Consider the following 24,882-nt stretch of genomic DNA (forward strand, 5'->3'; position numbering starts at 1 on the left):
TTCAATGTCACCCTATGTCTACTGAATGCTGCTGGTAGACGCAATGCTGCAGCAGTGAAGAGCAGTATCCACTCCTCTCCCCTGCCCAGTGGCAGACGGTGCAGTAGGACTGGTAACTGTCCTTATTATCAACTCGTGAGTGCTCCTGGCTGGCTTCAGATGAGGCTGGCCGGGTGCACCTGGGTGAAAATAGGAATGATTCTCGGTCATTCCCAGTAGATGGTACAGAACGGCTGGTAACTGTCCTCATCATAGCAACTGGGGGCTGAGCTCCATCAGCCCCCTCCCTTTCCTGTGTAAAGACAAGATTCTGTCCTGCCTGGACTATCATAGCAGCAGCGTGCTGGGCTCTTCTCCCCTGCACCACTTAATGTCCTGCCTGGACTGTCATAGCACCGGGAGGCTGTCTGCCCCTCATTTTATGTCACTAAAAACTCAGTGTTTCTTATTCCTGCATTCTTTATAACTTCATGACACAAATGGGGGGGACACTGCCACGGTAGCCCAGGAAGGTTGGGGGAGGAGGGAAGCAACGGGTGGGGTTGTTGTAGAGGCACCCCCCATGAATGGCGTGTAGCTCATCATTTCTGTGGGATCTGACACGGAGCAGCTGTGCTCTCTGATACACTGGTTCTCTAGTACACTTGCCCCATATTCTAGGCAGGACTGACTCTATTTTTAGAAACCATAAAGGAGGGATTGACTCGGGGAGTCATTCCCAGTTTTGCCTTTGCGCCCCCGGCAGATCTCAGCCAGGGGCACCCATGATAGCAGCAGACAGCACAGAAGGACAGATAACCGTCATCTCATTGCGAATTTACACCGGCAGCAGACGGTACAGAACGACTGATAACCATCTCTGCTATCATGCAAAAGCAAATGAATGCTGCTGTGTAGCGCTGGAGTATCGCCTCTGTCCGCGGCATCCAGTGCACATACGGTGACTGTAAAAAAAAAAAAAAAGCTGAACGGGGCTCCATGGTTGCCATGCTATGGGGTCTGCCAGGGCAACCCAGGGAAAAAGGGCGCGAAATGATTGTCTGCTGTTGCTTTCCCGGAGGAAGGAATGACTGACGACATTTACCCAGAACCACCCGCGACAATGATTTTTGCCCCATCTGCCACTGGGCTCTCAACCTAGAATTCTAATGGGTGGGGGAGACTGCGGGAATTATGGGATAGCTACGGAATAGCTACCCACAGTGCAACGCTCCGGAAATCGACGCTAGCCTCGGACCATTGACACACACCGCCAAATTAATGTGCTTAGTGTGGCCGCGTGCACTCGACTTTATACAAATGTTTTATAAAACCAGTTTATGTAAAATCGGAATAATCCCGTAGTGTAGACGTACCCTTAGATTGTAAGCTTTTTGGCTGCAGGGACTTTTTGTTCTATGTAAGGCACTTAAGAGAATAGGTCCTGATCCATGACTGGGGTTCCTAGGCCTTACATACAAACAGTAAACAAACAACAAACAACAACAACAGAGAAAAAATGGGAGAGAGAAGTGGAGAAAGATGGGACATGCTGCAGAAAGTAGGATAATGTTGGAGGGGGAAAAGGATGAAAAAGAAGAGATGGAAAAAGAAGAGTTGTCACTATTATTGCTGCACCGGAGACCCAGGGAGCCCAGCAATCTAATGACTACTAAAAGAATTTCCACTTCTAAGCCAGATGAGGCTTCCAGACAGTAGAACTGTGCAATCACTGCTCAGACCTATCCAGAATTTGATTCCTTCATCTTCAAGAGACACCATTTAGCGCAGCAGCCTACTGGCAGACAGCAGGAACAATGCCCTCTGTTAGAATTGAACAAGATGGCTCTTTTTATTGTGAGTGGAAGAATATTGCCAACCTTCAGAAACCAGTGGGAGGAATTCCATCAGCCTGAGATTCCATCTCCCACATGGAGAAGTTAGGCTAGTGGCAAAGGACAATGATAGCCCAGCAGCTGAATAGGCCTTGCCATCCTTGTGGGGCATAATCAGTTGATTTCCCTCAGTTCTGTTCTCACCTGGCACCAGTCTGAGAGCTCAAGCTCCTGGTGAAGTGGAGACACAACTGGATAGTCTGACCGTGGTCAAGTCTCTGGAATCTTCACCACTGCACATACGGAGTTCATGCTTTATACAGCACTAAGTATCTATACAGTATGCATGATTCATCACACCAGGCAACCCTGGGAGGGCTGGCAGAACATGCACGTAGGAGCAGCTTAGAAAGAATAGTGATTAGTGCCACCTTGAATTTTCCCTGGTTGTCTAATTCCCTCCTAGTGTTTCATGACTTTCTGAAAGTAATGACCAGTGGTTGAGTAAGTTCATTTGTTAATTCCCTCAACACTCTGAGACATATCATCTGACTCAGCTGATTTGCCTACACACTGTTCATTTTTATCAAGTTTCCGGTCCCCCGCCCCAGTAGGTAGCTATAACTGTAGCTGCAGATAGGTTAGACCATTCACTTTACTGAACAGAGCGATTCCACGCAGGTCGAGCGGATCACCCCGAGAATGAAGGTGACCCGCAAAGATTCTATGTGCTCTGCAAAGAAAAAATCAGCCTGGTCTGTAAGACAACAAATAGATAGAAGCAGAGTGAAACAATTCAGACAAAAGACCTGATATGCACACTGTGTGACTGTTTCAAAATGGATTACTGTTTGCAAACCCCATCTTTGCGATGCACACAGAACGGGTTCTAAATGTGACTACACGGCACACACTAAAACGAAGAGAGAACCATGACCATTCCCTTTCCTTTGAATGAATCAAATACTGTACACACAGCGTCCCTTTCCCTTCAGCACCAACCCAAGAAACAAACGGCGCTACAGCAGATCTTCAGAGAGAAAAGAAGGGGAAATGCAAGAGACTAGCCAGTCCCCACCCCACTCCCTCGGGTTTTACAAGCAAAGAGAGCGAGTCACCTGTTATTTATGTTTAGCAGCAGCCAGGTAACCCCCTCGCACCCCCGTATTAGTGATTAGCACAGAAACCAAGCGCCTTTACCTTAATTCTCACGTAGCAGTGGGTGCCCAGGGAGGGATCACTGAGGCAGGCTGGAGGATTCTCCCGGATGAACCGCTGGAAGGTCTTGCCTGGACTCCTTCCTATGCTCCACAAAAGTTTCAGCAGCTCTATGCAGGCGCAGACGGCGCAGTAGCTATACACCAGCGCCCAAAAGAGCAGAGCCCTGACCGTCACCATGAACCCGCCCGGGAGCCACGGTAAACAACCAGCGGGGCTCGCCATTAGGCGGCGGCTGCTCCTCAATCCTCCCTCCCCACCAGCGTCAGGGGATGGGCTCCGCGGCAGGGAGCCCAGCCCAGCCAAGCCACCGGCACGTCTGCCTCACGCCAGCAGCAGGGAGCCGGCCAGCAGCAGCCGGCGTGACCGAGAGCAGCCAGGCAGGAGGCTGGCTCCTGCAGCCGGGCGGGGCAGCGCCACACGGGGGGCAGGCACAGGGTCCTCGGCTCCCTCCCAGCCCCGGCCCCCCACCAGCGGGAATGGCGCAGAGGGCCTCCCGCAGCCCCCGGCTCCAAGGCAGCGGCCAACAACCCAGCGCAGGTCAGCCGCAAGCAGCCCCGTGCGCTGCGCACCTACCTTGGCAGAGGTAGCACCCCCTGTGCCCCAGCCAGGCGCCGTCAGCCCGGCCTGCGGCCACGCCCGGGGAAGTCAAGGATCTTCTACACCCAGAACCAGGGGACAGCCCCGCCCCGAGCCCCCAGCGTCCAGGCTGGACTTGGGGGACTCAGCCAGCCCAGGGGAGCTCACTCATCACCTGCTCTGAGTGTCTCACCAGCACCCCCCTTTTGAGCTAGGAAGAATGTCCTCGTGCTCAGCTGCGACATTACGTGACCTTAGCTAAGTCCCTTAGAAAGTCAGTGGCAGAGCTGGAAATTAAGTCTACTCTAGTCTCCCTCCCCTGGCAGTGTCTTAACCACAGCCCTATCCTTCATCGCCCTTGGCTTTCCGCTCTGTGCGCAAGGCCCTGTCTTGAACAGGAGTACACAGAAGCACAGGTTACTGCATCAGTCTTACCTATACTAAATTTAAGTTTTCATTATAATATTAAATACCCAACTCATAATGAAAATATGATCCATAAACTGATGCGGGGATGTAGGCTCAAGGTTGCAGCCCGACAAACAGTGGCTTTAAGAGAAGTGAGCTGCTCTTAATTCATCTGAATGGGGTATTAAACCTGAAGTCTGAAACAGTCGCTTTTGTGTTAGGGACAGTCAGACAGTAGATCTATAATGGTTGAGTACATATCAGCTCCCTGCCGGGGAGTGTAATTTGCTAGAGCAGAGGAAGATAGAGGTTAGCGGCTGTTAGGAGGCAGGAGCAGACAGGTGGAAGGTAGGAAGTTCTAAAGTGTAATGAGGATTCTGCAACCTTTTATGTACTTTTTGGCAAGTCGTTTTCCCCTCTTCTTCCAGTTATATTAAAATAGTACAATCATATTCTGATCCTGATTGGGGCTGCTACATACTAGGCACATAAAAAAACCCAACAATTTTTGAAGGTTAAGAGACAGATTGATCTTTAAATGTTACCCAGAACTACAAGCATTTTAGTTCTAAAAAATTTCTTTGGGTATGAAATATGAATGATTAGGTAAGTACTCCAGCTTGCCTGCTTTTCAAGCAACCTCAACTTTTTTGTTCCTGTATTTTATAGTAAACATTTTTAACCAAGTAAAGGCAGGTTAAGTGAACAGAATTTGGCAAATGGAAGTGTAGGTCAAGTACAGAAAATGCAAAAGTTCCACAACTGTAGTTCTTTAAATACAAATTATTTCCAGATAATATAGATGGTCACTATTACAAGGTCTTTGCAGAAGTCCAGTTTTTTATTAAACAACACATTTATGTGTTAATTAAAAAGTGATATCTTCACTGTTTAATCAAAATAAAATGCTTTTGAAGAGACAAAAGTTACTATGGTTTGGATAACTTCTCCAAAGTATTTAACACCACATGTAAATGCAGTGTATAACCAGAAACAGCCAGTGAAAATAAGAAAAATCAGCTGTGGGCAATATATTTTTAAAAAGCTTCTGGAATGGTTCTGAGAGATAATTGCTTTTAAAAGTTCTAAACTCAAAAACAGGGAGGTACATATATTCCAAAAAAATCTCTACAATGTATTTTAAATAGTAACATGTATATGCAATCAAACAGGACCATGCTCAACTAGCTAGCAACAAGTAGATTTGACAGATTATAAATGCAAGCAACAAAAATACCCTGTGATCTTTTTGTGTGTCAATGCATACTTTTAATATTTAACAGTGCTATGCAAATTAAACACACACGACAGCAGTTTACAGCTCTTCAAAGTGGTCTAAACAATATTTATCTATCTCAACAGTATAGCACACATATTTAGCCACTTGTATCATTCTATTGGGTACAGTGTCACTCAAGGACTGTGGCCAGGGTTGCAACTTTTTCCAGTGTCCAAAATTCCACTAAAGATTTTCTTCAAAAGTTGCCATTATATCACTCTGCAGGTTCATGTCAATGGTACCAGTCATCTACAGGAAAGTGAAACAAAAGGCTTCATAATAAGAGTTATCACAGACAAAAGGAATACCATAATGAGTGAGAAAAATCTCTTCTAAACTACTAACGTGACAGCACATCTATTGCTTGTTTATAGTGGCATCCACAATAACACTAGACATTATCCAAACTGCATTAAAAGAAATTTAAAAAATTGAAAGTAACATGTCCACTTCCTTTTCTCATCATTGCAGGTGGACTTTCAGTATGTATTTAAAACATTCTTTTTAAAAAAAAGTCAGCCTGTGGCTGTGACAATCACTTCATGGTATCAGGAGAAAGACTTCTAAAGAATTTGATAGTTGGAAGTGAATTGAAAAGGCAAGCACTTCTGATTAGAAAGACATTTCTGTAACCAATGGTGATGGGAGAGAAAGATAAGATGTTTATTTACCTACTCTAATAGGGCTAGAGGGAATTTCTCTTGTTTTAAATTTGATCTGTAATACCAACATTAAGTTCAAAACAGACATACTAAGGGAGCACAGATGGACAACTTACAAGACTTCTGCTCTGAGATATTCAGAGACCAGAATTCTTGTAACCTTAAATTTTGCTGTCTCTTAATGTTCTGATCTGATGAGCACTGTCAGACACACACACACACACACAGAATGTTTTGTTTTTGTAGGATTATTCTGTTGCACAATCACTGATGTTACTATGTCTGCTTTTTGTGCATGTGTATGTCCTTGAAGAGTCTGACGGCTGTCAACATTTGAAAGTTTCAGATTAAGGTAGGGTGTGAATTTAAAGTGCAATACCTATTCCAGAGTAGTTTACTGTGTGGACACACTAATTCATTTTGGATTAACCTAAACTGGAAAAAGACACTAATTCTGGAATAAGAGTGTCTATCCAGAAAACTATTCTGGAACATGTATGGTGGAATAGCTATTCCACAATAGCTAATCTGGAAACTCTGGAGAGCCTAGAGTTGCAGATGCCAAGAGCCTGATCCAAAGTCCATTGTAGTGAATGGGGATCTTTCCATCAACTTCAGTGGGCTTTGGAGCAGGCTCTAAAAGACAGGTGATTGTAGCAACATTTACACTTTCTAAAAAAGATTAGGTTACACCAACTTACCCAAAACTTTACTGAAATATCAATGAAATGCCAAGTTTAGACAAAAGCATTTTGCAGACTGAGGAGTCAGCTGTGGTTTAGCCAAGCTACATTTCTTACATGGGAGAGACTTTTCCAAATCATTGGGTTAAAAGACTGGAGTAGTATATCCTGACAATCAGACTTACATCATAAGGAAGATGCATGCTCCAGTTTTGAAAGAAACTTGGCAAACAGATTACTTAAATTGTAAATTAATGTAGTGCTTGTGAAGAGTGCCAGCTAGAGTTGATAACTGTTTATGAAGGACGTTCTTTGGAACAGGAACTTTGCATGGGCAGCAGCAGCAGCATAAGCTTCCCTACGTGACTTCCAGGGTGACAGTGTATTCTGAGTGACCTTTTCAAAGGGAAAGAGTCTTTCAGCCTCTGTACCCAGCAAAGGCCAAAGTTCTAAATGAGAGTGACAGAGGTGCCAATTTAGCACTGACAAAATATCCTAATCAATCACATTTATTGTTCCATGATAATTTACTCTTAGAAATTTTCCCTTAAGAATATCCCAGAGGTAAAAGGAATTTGAGTTATTGGATCAACTACAGTCAGTTTACTTTAGGATGCAAAAGAACACTAGACAGAGATTCATCCACTTGCAGTGGGCCCTGTATGATACCATAAAAGCCGCTTAACCAGCTAAGGAAGAATTTCCCACCTTGCATTACCCACACTGGCCCCTTTCATTAATCCTGGGGATAAGTAGGCAAGCTGGGGGCTGGAAGAGCACACAATACTATGAGGATTTCATGCTGCTGTGGGTAGCAGAGTAACCTATACCACCAGCCCCTGGAGCAGCCCAAAATTGGAATGGCACAAAAGTGACTTAAGCCACCACTGATCCTCGCACCTCCCTTTCCCCATTACTCTGTATTTCTGTGTTGTGCCTCCTGGAGGTGTAGCACAGAATCTTAAGCCTCAAACTTTATTTACTGGGACAGATCTTCAGCTATTTTAAATCAGCATAATTCCATTGTCTTCAAATGAATCTACAATGATTTATGCCAGCTAAGGATCTAGTCCACCTTATTTTGTGCTATTTTGTAAGTAAAGCGAAAGTTAATAGTTGAAAAACGTTCCATGACTTACAGCTTCTCTCCGCCTGCGCTCCTGCTCCATTTTTCTAGCCAGGTTACGGTCTTTGACAAGACCTTTCTGGATATTTTGTTGAACCTCAGGTGGTTGTTGCGGTTCGCTGTTTGGCCTCTCTTTTTGTGGCTCTTCACTGGCTTTCATTCCAGTGGATTCCAGTTCTGCTCCTTCATGGGGCCTTAAAAAGTAAAATAAAATGTCTGATTCTTTTGTTTCCTCAGCATTATTTCTGTAGCCTTAACACATGTCAACTGAACCAAAGCATCTGTTAGTAGCTTAATCAGCACTTACCTAGTACACAATACGTTAAATGTGGTCCAACAATATGTATTGCACAAGTTCATTAATTATATAAAGCTTCCCCCCAAATATAAGCATTATGTGGCAATATTTTTGTTTTTAAAATGGAATAAGCACCATTGACACTCCCCACCACAAACCTATATGGAGATTGTATATTTCTTTTAGACGAACTAAGTTTTGTGTACAAAGAATATAAAATGGGGATTTTCTTACCTGTAAGTCAGGTAGGGGAAATGTCAGAAGCCAGTCTAGACTCATGGCTTCTGCCTTGTTTCTCTTTGACTGGCCAATCTGATAGAAAAAAAATCTCTATCAAGTGACCCCTTGCTGCCTAAAATAGGGCAAGCCACCCCAATGACTTATTCGACTGATGCCTCTCTTCTGTTCAAAGTGAGGGGCATGGCATGGGGCACAGAGCAGTCTCATCCAGTGAGTGGCTTATCGTTGGAGGACTTGCAGCGCTGGAAAGAGGCATTTTTGAGGGGCATGGCAGGCAATGGAGAGGAGCTGTCAGTCCATGAATTATGGAGGCTTGCCAACAGCACTGTCAGCTCTGACAGGTGTCTAGAGTTGGCAGTGCACTGACTGCATGTTAAGATGGATGCAACACACTGGTGCAGATTCAATGGAGATGCAGGGCCTATCCCTACACGTTTTAGGAATAGAATTTTGTTACAGCTCTGCCACAGGTGGTTCTGTTACAGCAGTGTAGGTGCAAAAATGCAATTATCTTGAATTTAAAGCAGATAGCTAGTCTTGATTAACTCCATGTATGGATCCTCTTATTCCAGAATAAGAACACATCCACACAGAGCTACTCAGAAATAGCTATTCCAGAATATCTCCCAATGTAGATGAGTCCTAAATTGCTTATGACTGATTCTCTTATGGCTACTGATGCAGTTGCTCATTACACATCCTTAAATAATTGTATTATCAGCTTAAACAGACAGACTGCTGAGTCACACTTTCATGGACAAACCAACATAGCATATTTCAAAGGAGTCATGTGGTACTTTATGAATAAACTGATTCCTTACTGGTTTAAAGTCTTTTTTTTTTTAAATAGAAATTAAATTAACTTAATTCTACACAGCCATCCAAGAATCCAGTTGACAGGCACTTGATACAAACAAACAAAGTGGACATGCAAAATTGGGTCATTTTTCTACTCAGTTATAAGGAATTACAAACCTCTCTTTTTCTTGAGAGGGGTTTTTCCCTTTCCACTTGGCTTGTTCCAGTTGTCTCTTTAACTCTTGTGCTCGCTCAGTTTCTTCCTTTTCTAGTGCTGCTTTCCTGAACTGTTTGAAATTCTCCAGAGATGCCTTTATGGGAACTGGAAGTGCCATCTTTTTACATAAATTTATCCAGGAGTCTGCATTCTTAATTCTGATGTCCTGAAATTTAAAAAGTGACTAATTCACATAATAGTTTGTGATATTAATCTGCATCTTTTGTAAACAAATCACTTAGTCTTTACTATACTCACAAAACACTTGGTTTTCACTGGACATTTTCACTCATAAGATGCAAAACACATAACTTTTTCAGTGCAGTTTTCAAATAGGAACGTTTTATTAGATATAAACTTTCAACAAATTTTGTTGCAGATATTCTAAGTGTGCTTTCTCAAATAATGCCACTCTGTAGAAAAATGGATTACTAGCAATAGACATATCTGTTAAATATCTTCCCCAGATCCTCCCCTATTAGGGCATATGCACCAGATTTTCTAGACCCAGAATGAGATGCATTCAGGACTGCTTCACGCTCGCTCTCGCTCTCTCTCTCTCTCTCTCTCTCTCTCTCGCTCTGCATTGGCAATATTTTCCTCCCGCATAACTCCCATCTCAGTTCTATGAAAGCTCCTATCAGGCCTGCAGTTAAAAAAAAATATGAAAAAAGGGGGAAATGGTTGGATGCATGTAGATCTGTGAGAGGTTCTCTGTAGGGGGATTTCCTTTGTAAAGTCTATGCACAATATTAGGTTAACAAACAGTACTTTTAGAGGCGTTTTTATGAAAATCTTATTTTGTTCGACTGATTACATATCTGCCTTGGGATCTGAATCCAAATATTAATAGTTGAAGAAAATATAAGCTCGTGGAACAATGGAAATTTACTAAGGACTAGTCTACACACTCTACACTACCGCGCTACAGCAGTAGTGTATCTGGTGAAGATGTGCTATTCTGACAAGAGAGCACTATCTCATTGACATAATTACTCCACCTCAACGATAGGTGGAAGCCATGTCAGTGGGAGAACATCTCCTGCCAACATAAAGCAGTGTTTACACCTCACTAAGTAGCTGCAACTTATGTCGCTCGGGGGTGGCTTTTTCTCACCCCTGAGCGATGCAAGTTACATCAAAATAAGTAGTAGCATAGACAAGCCCTATATTAATACTTAAGAGCGGAGTGTGTTGACAGGAATTCTAGAAACATTTACCAGGATTAAACATACCTCTTCAGGGTCTAGGAACCACGAGGCCCACAACTTATGGGGACAACTAAAACTGGCACTTATGCAAATATTATCGAGTATCAACTTTTCCTGCAGCAGCAAGTTGGCAGGAACTGGAAGATCCCCTTTCCCTGCCATTTTCTAAAAATAAGCCAGTGCAGTTCAGGAATACTGAAAAACAACTTTTTTACTAACCCCTCCCCAAATCCTCAAGCAGGTCCCATGCATAGTAGTGGGATCATCATCAGTTATTTAACTTTTTTTTGTGGTATAGAGGTATGAAAAATTCTTTCCTAGTCCCACATGAAAGTTTGAACTCCAGCACTATTAGAGGCATTTTCTCAAGTATTGCTATGACCTAGTATTGTGTAATGTGGAGGAGATGTATGCGAGTATTAGAAAACCCTACACCCTGAAAAGAGTCAAACCACATTAGTTAACAGCATAGTACAGGTGCACACGTTTTGAAGTCCGAGTCCTTTGTTTTGATATGTTAACTTTATGATGTGAATTCCTAGAAATATAGGGCTGGAGAGGCCCTCAAGAGGTCATCTAGTCCACCTATCACCCCCATATTGAGGCAGGGTTAAGTATACCTAGACTATCCTTTAAGGATATTTGTCTAAGCGGTCTTGGAATCACAGTGACTGGAGATTTCTATAACCTTCCTAGGTAACGTGTTCAAGTGTTTAACTATCCCTTATAGTTATTTCCTAATTTCTAACTTAAATCTCCCTTGGTGTAACCTAAGCTGATTACTATTTTGCCTACCCTTGGTGGATATGGAGAACAAATTGGTCACCAAACTCAATGTATATGAAGACTTATGTGTCCCCCCCCAGCTCTCTCTCCTCTAAATATGTCCAATTCTTTAATTTTTCTTCATAGTTCACGTTTCCTAAACTTATTTTTGTTGCTATCCTTTGCTGTGTCTGTCTCTTCCCTCCCTCCCAATTTGTCCACATCTTTCTTAAAGCATGGGGCCCGAAACTGGCCAGAGTACTCCAGCTGAGGCCTCACCAATGCCAATATTATAGAGCATACTTGCTTCCATTGTCCAAGTCATTAATAAAAATATTTACCACTTTCTGACCCATGACAGACCACCACTTGTACGTGCTCCCATTTTGATAGCAATCCATTGAGAACTACTTTGAGTACAGTCTTTCAACCAGTTGTGCACCCACTTTTAGTAATTTCATCTAGACTATATTTCTTTAGATTGCTTATGAGATCATCAGGTGGGACTGTGTTAACAGTCTTACTAGAGTCCAGATAGATATCTATTGCTTCCCCCGCCCCGCCCGCATACACACCCCACTAGGCCAGTTACCCTGTCAAAGAAGGAAATTAGATGGATTTGACATGATTTATTCTTGACAAATCTCTGTTGATAGTTCACCACCCAGTTATGCTCTAGGTTTAAAATAAATTGTGTATTTGTTGCAGTATCTTTCTTGGTATTGCAATTAGGATGATGGGTATATAATTCCCCAGATCCTCCTGTTCAAAGTTAGGTAGGGTTTGTCCTTCTTCAGTTCTCTGGGACCTCCCCTGTCCTCCATGGAGTTCAGATAATTGCAATAGTTCGGAGACTGCTTTGGCTAGTTCCTTAAGTACTCTAGGGTAAATTTCATCAGACCCTGCTGACTTGAATACATCTACCTTATCTAAACATGTTCTTTCCCTATTCTGGCCTAAGAGCCTTCCACTTCGTTGTGAATATTAATTGTGTTAAGCATCTGGTCACAGTAGAACATGACATAAAACAGCATAAACCAATAGAAAAAAAATAGGACATGGAATAGAAACATGTGCTTGAGTCTTTGGAAGATGGATTTCAACAGCTCCCAAGGTCTGTGAGACAATGAACACATAAGCCATAGAAGTCACTTGAGAAGATTCCTGGATAAGATGCCACTGCTTTATAATAAACTTTAAAGATCTTCAAATAAGATATGCAAAATTTTTCCTTGAGTCTTAAGAAGGACATCCAAAAAAAAAAAAAAAAAAAAAAAAAAGACAATATTCCTACCTTTTTAGGAAGAATTTGAAGTGTAGGATCTAGTGTGTTTTTATCATCAGTGCTGTCAGAATGACCTGTTGGAACAACAGAATAAGCTTTGAGCCATGTGTTGATCATCTGGAAGATGTTTCTATTTCTGGAATGGAAACGCACTGAAAAAGTCCTTTACAAGTTGGTCTCTGCTTTTATTTTGCGGCAGAGGAGCTCCTGAATTCATCAGTCTCAACTAAGGCAGAAAAAAAGATACCTAAAGTGCTTTCACTTTCCTGAGTTAGAAGTTTAAATGTTTGAATAGAGTTTGTAGGTTTTGTTCCACCCTTCATTTTGTGAAGGCTCTCTCTAGAACCTCTACTTTCCCCGTAGAAAGTTAATGTAGGCAGGACAAAAAGCCTTCTTAGAAACTGCAGTGCTTTCTATTTCTAGTTACTAGACTGGGAGAAAACAAAATCAAAACTTGTACATTACTCATCTCCTTTCCCCTCCCCCTCCAACAGAGATTGACTCTATCCCTTCTGTGATGTTCCCAGCCTCCTCTAGAGAGGGAGGAGTCCGTTACTTAGTAACCTCACATTCTGCATAAAAGCATTTCTCCTGCCAGTTTCCACCTTTTTAAACAAGTAGGTCAGCCAGTAAGGTCTTCTAGTCATGTAAACCCATTTCCACTTCCAGTAGCTCCAGGGTACAGAATGTTTAAGAAATAAAAGGTATGTGCGCCGAGTAACTATCTTATTTGTTACACTGATTGCCTTTCAAAATGAATTATCTATCTGAAAGGCAAACTATAAATTCCATTTCAGTAGCATTCATTTCAACATATATAAATGAAATTTCCTCTCTACTATATGTACTGCAAAAGGAAAACCTCAAAATATCAAGTGTTTTTGCCAAAAAACATTTTTTTTTGAATTGTGCACTTAGAGTAATATTAGAAATACCTTGACAAGTATGTGGAATTGCAGAGGACTAAGTATATTTCAGGCAAAACATACTGAATCAATAGGCAGAATTACCACACAGTAACAGAAGCATTATGCTGCTTTTACCCCGGATATCACTGCTTTTTTAGTGCTCAGAAGGGATTTCTGTATCTAGATTGTTAAGTGCTTTGGGGATGGAAGCTAAACCTTTGTTTTTCACAAAGGAACTGCTTTACACCTTGATATAGCACAAAACATAGGTTTAATACTCTTGCACCTTTTTGTGATAAAACGCACCATCATCTACTCCAGGTAACTAAACTGGGTTTCAGTAATTCTATGTAGAATTATTCTTACCAAATGTTTAACAGATTTGATAGCTACAGGATAAAATATTATGTAAGCAGTTACATAAGCATCCTGAGCTCACAAACATGTAGAAAACATTAAGACATTAAAGTGCCTTCGGTGAAAATTTAAACTGTGGTCTCCAAATGCAATTTTCCAAAAGCAATCTTTACAAGAAGCAAAACATCCCAAGTAGTCTTTTTAAATTAAAGTCAGAAAATGAGCATACTAAACTTAAAATGAGGAAGAGTTTTGGCTAGCCAAATAAAATAGGATACCAAGTCAAGGCAGCCCTATTGATGGGGGTCTGAGCCCCAATATGTCTCCCTGATGACCCTTGTAAATTTCTGGACCAGTCTGAACTCAAACTTGTCTGGACAGCTTCTATGAGACCTGGAGAAAGGTCACTATCTTCTTCATGCTTCTCCAGCATGGAGATTTACTTAGATTCAGGGGAACTGGAGGTTCACTTCAAAGCCAATTATGTCCTTCATCACCCTGCTCTTCACCTTGCCCCCACACAAGCATCTGGAATTGTCAAGGTGATAGGAAGCCTGGAGCATAATCTTCAGCAAAAGAGGCTCTGCTGTGAAGACCAGCACTTCATGCACAAGGAGCATTTACTCTTGGTCAGGAGAGGATTTTCCTCAAAGCAGACACAGAGGGCTTCATGGCGGTCTTTCAAAAACCTAGTAGGTGACCTTACTAAGTACCAGGAATCGCTCTTCATCTCCACTTCAAGAGCATGAATGCAAGATGGTAAAACTCAGGCCTTGTAACAAAGCTGCCTGCCTGCAGTCAGGAACTGCAAATTGAGGTGCTAGCTCCCACCTGGCATTTCCTGCCTTGGCTTTGACAGCAGAGGTGCTGAATCTCATTACTAATGAGATTCATGAGTCCCAGGCTGTGAGTGCATTGAGGAGCCAGTACTTTGAGCTCACAGTGGCATGGGGTGCTTCTGTAGTGAGGCAGCTCCACCAGGACTTAATAGAGGACAGCCAAGTTGGCAAGAACAAGGGTGGTGCTAATACTGAGTCCTGGAGCTCAGGAAAGCCATCTTGACTATGTCTAGGAAACAGATGACCATAACAATGTCTAATTAGATTTGCTTTTCTGCAAGATCTCTTGACAAGTGGTTCAGACAAGCGTACGATTCTTTTAAGCAAGTTTTAGGTCGAATTATGTCAGTAAAGATGCACATAGTAGTTCTTAGCACTTATATAGCATCTTTCATCTGAGGATTAAGCAGCACACAAGCTTGTGGAGCAAAGTCTAAGTTGCTTTTATTATTCAAGGAAGACAAACAATTTTCCCCCAGAGTTTTAATAATGGAAAATAAATGTAATAATCTTAGTAGGAAGCTCAGGTTGAGTGACTGGGAAATAGCTCCTATGCTGGTTACTCCTGCAACAGCAAGTCTGGTGCTGATGAATGAGCATTGATCAGAGCTCATTTATTTTTTTAAAAACTAAAAGCTAAAAACAAAACAAAACAAAAAGACATAAGCAAATTAGTGCTCGCACCCCTGTGGCTCAAAAAACTAAGCAACTCATAATATGCCCCTGGGCAAAACCCTTCTCTTACCCTCTCAATCTTGAGATTCTTCCTGCAGCAGCCTTCTTATGTACAAGAACTCCAGCTTTATTGCCCCTTTGTTAGGGCCAGGAATAGAGCATCCCAACTCTGGTGATCTCGACAGTGAGGAGGAGAGGAACCATCCCACAGCCCCCTTTACTTGCCAAGTGAGAACTTTAGGAGTGGTGGGTGAAAAGGTAGAGAAGGATTGAAGGAAAAGATTGAAGGGGACAGAACTAAGAGGGATAGAGAAGTAGGGATATGGGGAAGATAGGCAATGAGGAAGGAAAAGGTTGAGAGGAAAAAAGGAAGAGCAAACCATTCAGACAAAGAAAAGATGGGAACAGGAATGGAAGAAGAGAATGAAAGACCAGTGTTTTCCAAAAAAAATGTATATAGATTGCTATAAGATGTACCTGTCATTTTGAAACACATTAAAGCAAGGGCCTTGCCTTGAAGTTTACAGTTGAACAGCATGTGGGTAATAATTCAAAAGCAAAGAGGCGTTCACACGTTGTCATTGAGGATTGTGCACTGAATTATAATTCATGTAAAACTGATACCAAGTACTGTAAAGTGGTAGGCGCTTTTTAGCATACATAAAGTACATTATTGGTACTAAGTAAGTGTTGCAGTATAGAAGGGCAGGGTTAAGACTGCAGTGTGAAAGCATTGTTTTGGTATAATTAAGTTCGTTAGTTAACCCTAAATTTCTAACGCTATTCATTGACAATCTTCACTGCTAATTGTTTGGAAATAAATATGCTTTTCCGTTTCCACAAAGTTTTGTTTGAAATTTGTTTTATTTATGTTCAAATTAATGGGGACAGGAGGAGGAGGGTGTCTTCAGTGCATTGTTAGTTTGGGGCACAACTCAAGCTAATTCAGCTCTTGTTCACACAAAAATTTCTAGCCTAGGGCTTTGAGTTTGAAGTAGCTAGCTCATCAAGGGAGGTGAGCTGAAGCTCAAGCTACTATTGCAGTGGGGACTCAGTTTGAGAACTGTTAAGCCATCCCCTGCAGAAATACAGGATCTCCAGCTCAATACCTATTTGAAAGTCTGAAGTGAGTAAGAACTTTATGTTCTAGAGACAGGTTATTCCCAGACCCTTTACCAGGATCCTCCTTCAACCCTACTGTACTAATTGCTCAGTGGTTTATGGGCTACTTTTAATATATTGCCCAGGAAATATGAAGCCATCAGATCATCTTTTTCAGCAGAATTCCCTACTCATGACTGCATTGCAGAACTTTAGAAGGAAATGAAGTGCTGCAGTGGACATACTGATACCTGTAGCCCCTGCTCTTTCAATAGTGATGCAAGACTGAAGCAGTATTTTATCAATTTGTTTCTACAGTAGGGAAAATTCTTGGGCATTTGTTTATTTTGACAGATCTCTGCTATCCACAAAAGCCGGATAATAAAGAGTAAGCCACCTGGAGACACTCCAGGGAGTGGCAGTAGAGAATTCTTTTAAAGTTCAGCAAAAAGTTTTACTATTATGTAACAGGGCATCACTGGAATGAATTTTTATTTAACTAGTCCAAGCTTTCTGAATTAAGCTATTTGTCTCCGCTACTAGACTGCAGGGAAAGTTAAGCCTTTTCAAATTTAAGGTCATTGGCTTTATATAGTCTTCATAACAGATACAACCAGAATGAGGACCGGACATCCATTTTTACTTAGCTTTATGTAAATTGTTAAGTGAATCAACACAACAACAAAGTGGATCAGGAAAAATAGTCACAGTACTGTTTGCATGCAGTACTAATTAGTGAACAAATATTACAGTTAGTATTACTTTATTTTGACCAACATACCGTGAAAGTTCACATATACATTTATTTCAAGTGTATGCTCCTGATCTCAGTTACATTTCTAATAAGACCATACATACTTTGTTCTTGATTTATGGATTTTGAGCCAGCAACTCCCCCAGAAACATTGTTTTGAAGAATATTTAATTTTCCAGATTCTTTGCCATCACTCATTGGAATATCCTGGGAAGATGAACTGGATGCCTAGGAGAGATAAGAAAGTCTTCAAAGTGTACTCTGATCAGTTAATCTGTGCTAGTGATTCCTTCAGCTGTAAAGCTTTTCCTTTCATATCTTGGCATAGAAAGCACAATCCAGCTCCTATTAAAGGCAATTAAGTCACTATTTGATTATGGGAATTAGATTAGACCCATATGGAACAGCTAAAATGCTCAATTAAGCTCAACCAGCATTTCCAGGAAAACAAAACTTTGCTCCAGTGTTGTAGGAATACAAGCCTGAAGTGTTGCGATACTAGGTCTACTTATTTTAAAGGAAAAAAGGTTAATTATATGAAAATACTTGAGAAATCTATTTGTAGATAAATTAGCATAAATAATGACAATTCACCTCTGTGGCAATGTGAGTAGGCTGGCTGACAAAAGGCTGGCATGTCTTTGGAATATTTTGAGGCCTTTGCTGTACTGGTGTGGAGTGCAGTGGAGATATAACTGTGATTATACCTGAGTGGAGGGGGAAAAAATGGAAATTAAATGTGCAACTTCCTGTAATATACAGAGTCAACAAATCTGTAACCTATGCTCAAAATTAGCTCAACAATATTTTAAGACACAGAATAGCCAAGTGTACATTCCAGCTAGATACTTTTTGGGACAGTCATCTATTTTTAGTTAGCTTCCCAGCTGGATAATCAGCTAGCAGCTCATTCAGTTTTATACCAGAGCTGAGGAAGGATGATAAACTTTCAGATTTTGGGCGGGGGCGGCTGTCATTAAATATTTGCAAGATACCTTTAAAAGGTAAGGGATTTAATATTCTTTCCTTTAAACCCAGCTTTACCAATGCAGCATTATGTCCTTTTATCTTGAGTCACTTTTTATAGTCACATTACTCTTTTCTATTTTGCTATTTGAGAGTAGTAAAATGACACCTACTAAAACCACAGTATCTGAAGTGTTGGTAGACTGCATTTCAGCAACCAGGATTCTGCTAAATGTCGCTTGATCTCCATGACATGGAACAAAGGGTGCTCAACACTACACATGTAAGCTATTGCAGGGTCTCTAACCTAAACACTTCCTCCATCCCACCTCCCAGCAAACTCCAAAAAACAAAAAACAGGAATTCTTGACAAGACAAATACCAATTTTCTTCTCTTGCTATAATGACAGTCTCATGTCAATAATAGCCATTTCATTTTCTGGTGTAAAGATATTACCTGAAGGAGATAGCATGCTTTGTTCAGGTAGTTTAAGTGGACTACGTTGCAAAAGCTGAGGCCACTGTAGTATTTTATGAGAAGGCTGTGTTTCTGATGATCTTTGATTTTGCAAGCTACTAGTAAAAGAAAATGAGGTCTGCACTTCAGGAATAGCATTGCAGGATGTCTTTTGTAAAGACAGTGGTACTTGCTGCAGGAAGATTTAAATGCAATTAAATATCAAAAATTACCATGCATTTGATAAAAAAGTTAACCCTTTATAGCTCTTCACCTTTCCACCTGGGCATTTGAAAGTGATCTACTCCACTTAAAAATACAGTACAAATAATATCTGATGTCACTGGTGCTGTATAGTATGTGTTAGGAATTCGGTAGGTTTGACAGCAGAAAAATGTACTCATTTAAATTAACAGTTTAAACTGAAGTGGCATTAACTCCTGCTGTCTGGTAGATACTTTGAAAAATACACTATATTCTAACTCAGATACCAAGTATACTACAGAGGAAGTTGTAGAGACATCAAGACAAATTAAATTTAAGGCCCAGCTTGGTGGCATAGGAGTAGCATTCTATAAGTCTTAGTTTTCCGAGGGAGAGGCCAAGATACATCAGTAGCACGGATCTCACTGTGGAGACATTTGAGCATCTATCTTGCAAAGGCTACTCAGTAAATAAAGTTAAGCATATGCCTAAGTCTTCGCAGGATCAGAGCCTGAGTGAAAGGCATATTCTAAGAAGAGGTCTTGCATAATCCCTCTATAATGGAGGGTGAATAAATAGCTGCTGAATAAAGAAGGCCATCTGATTTCTCTATGTGGCTAAGTGCTCTGCTCTGAAAGGAGGAGCAGTATATTTGAAGCACAGGAGCAGTACTCAAACTCTTCCAGAAAGTGGGGGGGCAGGTGGAGAAAGGGAATTGAGTCCAGTGTGGGCAAATTGATGTGGAAGTTTTCTTGTAAAAGTACTTTGAAATACTAGCTGCCACCTCTCCTCCCTGCCACACCTCTCATTTGGAATCTTTCCGAGTACATTTGAAGGATGAGCATAGGCAATGGGAGGGTTACATGCAAGTAGTTGCACTAGTATATAAGATGGGTATTCAGAGGAGTGGAAAAAGAGTTAAAAAAGAGTTCTACATACACCTCTACCTCGATATAACGCTGTCCTCGGGAGCCAAAAAAATCTTACCGCCTTATAGGTGAAACTGAGTTATATTCAACTTTCTTTGATCCACTGCAGTGCGCATCCCCACCCCCCTAGAGCGCTGCTTTACCGCGTTATATCCGAATTCATGTTATATTGGGTGGCATTATATCGGAGTAGAGGTGTATTTAGTTTCATGTTAGGCTAGTTCCTCTTAAATCTGTTCATTGTTCAGATGATGCTGTAATGTTTGGGATACTTCCTACATCTGTCACTATATCTGAACTAAATATTTTACTTGAAGATTTGTTTGGTTATAGCTAAGATGAGACCTTAGTGTGCTTAGCATGCTTTATTAGGCTGATTCACTTTAATGTGTGAAAGGTGAGATTGTGTTAAAGACACTTAAAAATAAGTCTTGTTAACCATTTTTAGTTAAATGTTGCCTCCATATTTCTCCCCATCCCCTATTTTTTTCCCCTTGTCTGTAATGAAGGAAGGAGGATCCCCAAATGCTGCTCCCACCCCAGCACCTGGGCTCTAGCCAGAGTGTTTCAGCCATGTGTAACTTTGAACTTCTGCAGCAAACAAACTTTGTTCCTCCCTATGAGTGAGGTAAACAAAATTAGAATCAAATTAAAATGTTCAAAATTTTAGTATCAAACAAACAGAGAACAAATCTATTTAAGTGATTTCAGCAAACACCAACAACACTACACAGTGAATGACAAACCTTTTAATCTAGATCCAAAGTTATATGCAATCTAACAAGAGAACTGTGAATTTACCTCCATTTGTTCTTTAGAAGTCACACCATTCTGTCTGGTTCCACTTGACTTTGAGCCTATTTCTGTAATCATAAATAAAGTGAAGTGAGAAACTGTTATAAATCATACAACAGATGTGAATCATACATCAAAACATTATCTGTATTGCAACAGCACCTAGAGGTCCAAGATCCATTGTTGTGGGAACTGAACGATCATCCCTGTCCCAGAGAGCTTACTCCTGTTCACAAAGTTAAGCATGTGTGTAACATCACTGAAGTCAATGGGACTCAATGCACAGAATTAAGCACACATATGGGGTCCTAATGGGATCTCTACTTTAGCTGCCATTGCCACTTTAATGTAAATTTTTGTATTGTACAAGTGTAAAGAAACCACAGACTAAGGGTGGGATTCAATGTGAAGCAGAACTTCCAACTTAAGTAGAGATTGAGGCTATGGTATTTTGGCACACTCCAGTGGCTGGAACAGCCCCCAATAGAACTTAAAGCAGCCCTAGACAGCTAGCAGCCTCAAGTACATACCCATCCAAGACCATAGGCACATATTCAGGGCAGGCAGCCCCTCCTGCTACCACAGGCATGCTCTATTTTTAGTGCACTAGCTCTATCAGCTAGCACCTTTATGTCTCCTCGATCTAGAAGTTACATCTCCAGCTCAAAGCATAGATATGCCCTTAGAGTATCCATTAACTACATCCATATTTTTATTTCAGATGAAATGGTATATTACAAGAAGTGATTAACAATTAAAATTAGTGTACGTGGCTTTCAGAATAGGATATTTTAAATCAATGGCAGCATACAAAATATTTAAAGTGAAAGGCAGCTGTATTTCTAGCTGAAAACTTGCTGTACAAGTTGACTGCATGTTAGCTTTCAATTAACATGATTTCAAGTTCAAAATACATTCTGTATGTTTTTAGACTACTTCTATTTTTACTTAAAGATTGTCATTCAGTATGTGAAATAATTAGACATTTGAAGTAGTCGCAGATGGCTCAGTAACACAAAGTTTCTAAACTTAAGTTTAAACTGCAAGACAGAAGTATCATAGCTTAGTGGCATTCCCAGACCAGTTAGAGTCAATGCCACCTTAAGATGAACTAACTATATTTTGAACATAGATGCCTATATAAAACTGGCTGAAATGTTGTGCCGGTCATGAAAATTAATTCCAGCTACAAGAGAAAAAGTCCTTTACACCAAAGAATATGCTTCCATCTTCCAGGCAACTAACGTAGTTTGGAAGAGCCCAGAAAGTTTCAAAAATTGAGCTTGATGTTCTGGTTTTCACTAACGCTGATAGGGCAACCAGATGTCCTGTTTTTAAAGGGATAGTCTCGCATTTAAGCCCTACTGCAGATGTCCCTACTTTCTTTAAAATGGGCAAATCGTCCAGTATTTTCTGTCTCCTCCCACCAGTACTGGTGGGTCTTGCTGCTGGCCAGATCCTTGCTCACCAGCTGCCCTCCCACCAGCTGAGCGGGAGCGTCCAGTGGCCAATGATGGTGGTGGGTGTACAAGGCTGGTGGCAGGGTGAAGCTGCAGCATGCAGGCCCAGCCACTGCCCCTGCTGGTCCATCAGCACAGCCCCTGCTGCGTGCGGGCTCTCAGACAGCAGTGCCTCGCCCCATCCCATTTCTGGCCAGTGCTGGCTGCAACGTGCAGCTGCTGGTGCATGCAGACAGGCACTAGGCAGCAGGCAGTTATATGTCGCCTCTATTGCCCACTCATGAGCCTTTATGTGATCCCCCCTCTTGCTGTCCTCTCCCTGCTTTGTCCCTTCACCCTCTCCAGCCCTGCTGCTCCCCCATATCGCACCCCCCCCCAGAGAACTAGCCCCTGGTCGGAATGCTCAGCTTACCAACAGCCTGGCTGGCAGCCTCCTCCTTTCCCTCACTGCCTCTGGCTGGGCCAGCACCCCAGGAAAGCCCAAGACTTTCTGGCCTGGGGTGCTGGCCAGTAGGAACCAAGCTCTGTGTGTGCCAAAGCCCCGTACAGTGCTGGCACATGGAAGCCTCTCTGCCCCTCAGCTAAGGTCTGGAGAGGTGGGGAGCAATTTCCAACCTGTTCACACCCCGACCCTGCAGGCTCCACAGCAGCGCCACCCCTCCCCCCTCAGCAGGGACTTATCCTTTTCTCACACACCCACCCACCCAGGTTCCCTCCCCAAGGAGCATGGGGCTGCTCCGTCCCCTAGGCAACTCTGCTGCTGAGCCATATCTCTGGCCAGGCTCACTGAAGCTCCTGCAGCCTGGTTCCCTGGGCCCTGGTGCACAATGCATCCTTAGTGCTTAACCCCTTCCTGCCTGTGCTGTGGGCAGGGGACAGGAGACAGCTGGGTTTTGTCACTGGCCATTGCTGCCTTTGAACACTGTAGGGGCAGGAAGGGACAAGCTGCTTCCAGCCACAGAAGGGGTGGGAAAGGAGAGGAAGGATGAGCTCTGCAGAGACATGGGCCAGGTCATCCCTTCCTTTCCCCTCTGGCTGGAAGCAGCTCCTATCCCTTCCCTCCTGAACAGTGCTGAAAGGCTGCTGATGGCCACATTTTGGTGTGAACCCTGGCAGAAATCTGCAGGGGGCGGGGCGGGGGGGGATGTGATCCTGTGTGCCCCCTCCCATGTGTTGCCTTGGGAAGGCACAGCACCAGATGAGGCGGGTCTGGTCTAGGGGCCCAGCCAGGCACGAAAGATAGAGTGCCAGGCAGGGAGGGTCAGGTTGGTCAGTCAGTCACCCTCCGTCGTGTGTGTGAGTGAGAGAGCTCTCCCCGTGTGTACCCTAAAGCCTTAAAGATAAGAAAGCAAATAAAAAGAATCCAACTATGCAGTATTTCTTTTTAATAGGGGCTCACTCAACTTAATGTTAATTTGAACATTTGTGCTGCATAGTTCTGATTGATTGCTGTTGAACTTCCTTGAATATGAGTAAATTTTACCATATTCAGCACAGGGAAATATGGTCATCCTAGTCATTGATTGTTCAGTGAACTGCAAGGGTGAGCATTTTATGCAAGACAGAGTGTGTCAGTCCTTCAGAGGATCTCATGTATAGCAGCTTTACTTGCAATTTGAATAAATTTTAAGTTTGTTCCCCAAAATCAGTGTACAGAGAGTCTAAGACAAGGGCCACTCTGGAAAAAAAATGAGCTAGGTTAATGACCAATTAAACCCTCTTCTATACTAGATGCTAACACACATTATTGGGAAAAAGAACTCCCCCCCCAATGTAAATTTTCCAAGTGTAAACAGGGCCTAAATATTGAGCTCTCCTTTATGAAACAGACCCACTATATACATTTATATTGAACAGTTGAGAAAGTTCAAAGGAACACCACAAGTCTCATTCCTCTCCTACCACACAGATATGCACCTCATGCATACAGTAGTCAAAGACGCTCAATCTTTCAGCAGTCTGGGATTGTTTTCAATCCAGACTGCACTGTGAATTGCATTTCAGAACAGAACACTGTAAAAACAAATTCAATTAACTCCAACTTTGTTTTTTTGGAAAACATCAGTCTGAAGTATGATCAGGGTCATTACAAGGATGTTTTGCGCTCTAGGCGAAACTTCCACCTTGCGCCCTCCCCCCCGTACCCCCACCCAAGGCCACCTCCCCACCTGCGGCAGCTCACCCCTGCTCTGCCTCCACTCCGAGCATGCCGTGGCTGCTTCACTTGTCCCACCTCCCAGGCTTGCTGCACTAATCAGCTTACGTGCTGCAAGCCTGGGAGGCGAGAGAAGTGAAGCAGCCACGGCGTGCTCGGGGAAGCAGCGAGGCAGGGGTGAGCTGGGGCTGGGAGTTCCCCTGCGTGCCAACCCCCCGCTCCGCTTACTTGCTGCGGTCGGCCCTCCCCGTGACCTCCTGCCGCATCTCCCTCTGCCTAAATGCAGGCGGTGACTGGGGTGGCTGAAGATCCAGCCGCCGCAGTCACTGCCAAAGAAAAAGGCGCCCCCCCACCCCCCAAATCCTAGCACCCTAGGCGACCATCTAGGTTGCCTAAACGGTTGCACTAGCCCTGAGTATGATCATTAGAAAAGCCATTGGTAAGAGTTTTAGGTACTACACTTGCCCTCATCCCTCCCTACCAGTTTATTTTTCTTTCAAATCAAATAAAATTAAAAAAAAAAAAAGTTTTGCTGCTAGGTTGTAGGCCTACACACAAACAAAATATTTCTAGTCATCCTATTACAGTAATCACATTACAAACATATAGGCAACAGTTTTTAGACAAATATGAATTAGATGAAAGTATGCTTTTAAAGAGAGCTTAATACCTTTCAGTAACCAAGCATATAGTTTATTA

At 42.4% G+C, this 24,882-nt stretch overlaps 2 protein-coding genes across 2 annotated transcripts in view; both read right to left on the reverse strand.

Moving 5' to 3' along the window:
* The window catches only part of EPHX4 (epoxide hydrolase 4), a 28,498-nt gene extending 25,069 nt beyond the window's left edge, over positions 1-3,429 (reverse strand). Inside the window, exon 1 of the mRNA XM_050962213.1 lies at positions 3,015-3,429. Within this exon, the coding sequence (XP_050818170.1) occupies positions 3,015-3,257 (243 nt within the window). The 5' untranslated portion in view covers positions 3,258-3,429. The remainder of the gene's footprint in view (positions 1-3,014) is intronic.
* A 2,022-nt stretch (positions 3,430-5,451) lies between these two features.
* BRDT (bromodomain testis associated) overlaps positions 5,452-24,882 on the reverse strand; it is a 42,384-nt gene continuing 22,953 nt past the window's right edge. The window contains exons 11-18 of the mRNA XM_050962120.1: positions 20,575-20,636; positions 18,641-18,833; positions 17,812-17,924; positions 17,322-17,445; positions 12,593-12,657; positions 9,283-9,488; positions 7,783-7,963; positions 5,452-5,547 (exon numbers count right to left, since the gene is read on the reverse strand). Of these exons, the coding sequence (XP_050818077.1) occupies positions 5,482-5,547; positions 7,783-7,963; positions 9,283-9,488; positions 12,593-12,657; positions 17,322-17,445; positions 17,812-17,924; positions 18,641-18,833; positions 20,575-20,636 (1,010 nt within the window). The 3' untranslated portion in view covers positions 5,452-5,481. The remainder of the gene's footprint in view (positions 5,548-7,782; positions 7,964-9,282; positions 9,489-12,592; positions 12,658-17,321; positions 17,446-17,811; positions 17,925-18,640; positions 18,834-20,574; positions 20,637-24,882) is intronic.

This window comes from Gopherus flavomarginatus, chromosome 7 (genome assembly GCF_025201925.1).
Source record: "Gopherus flavomarginatus isolate rGopFla2 chromosome 7, rGopFla2.mat.asm, whole genome shotgun sequence".
Lineage (NCBI taxonomy): Eukaryota > Metazoa > Chordata > Testudines > Testudinidae > Gopherus > Gopherus flavomarginatus.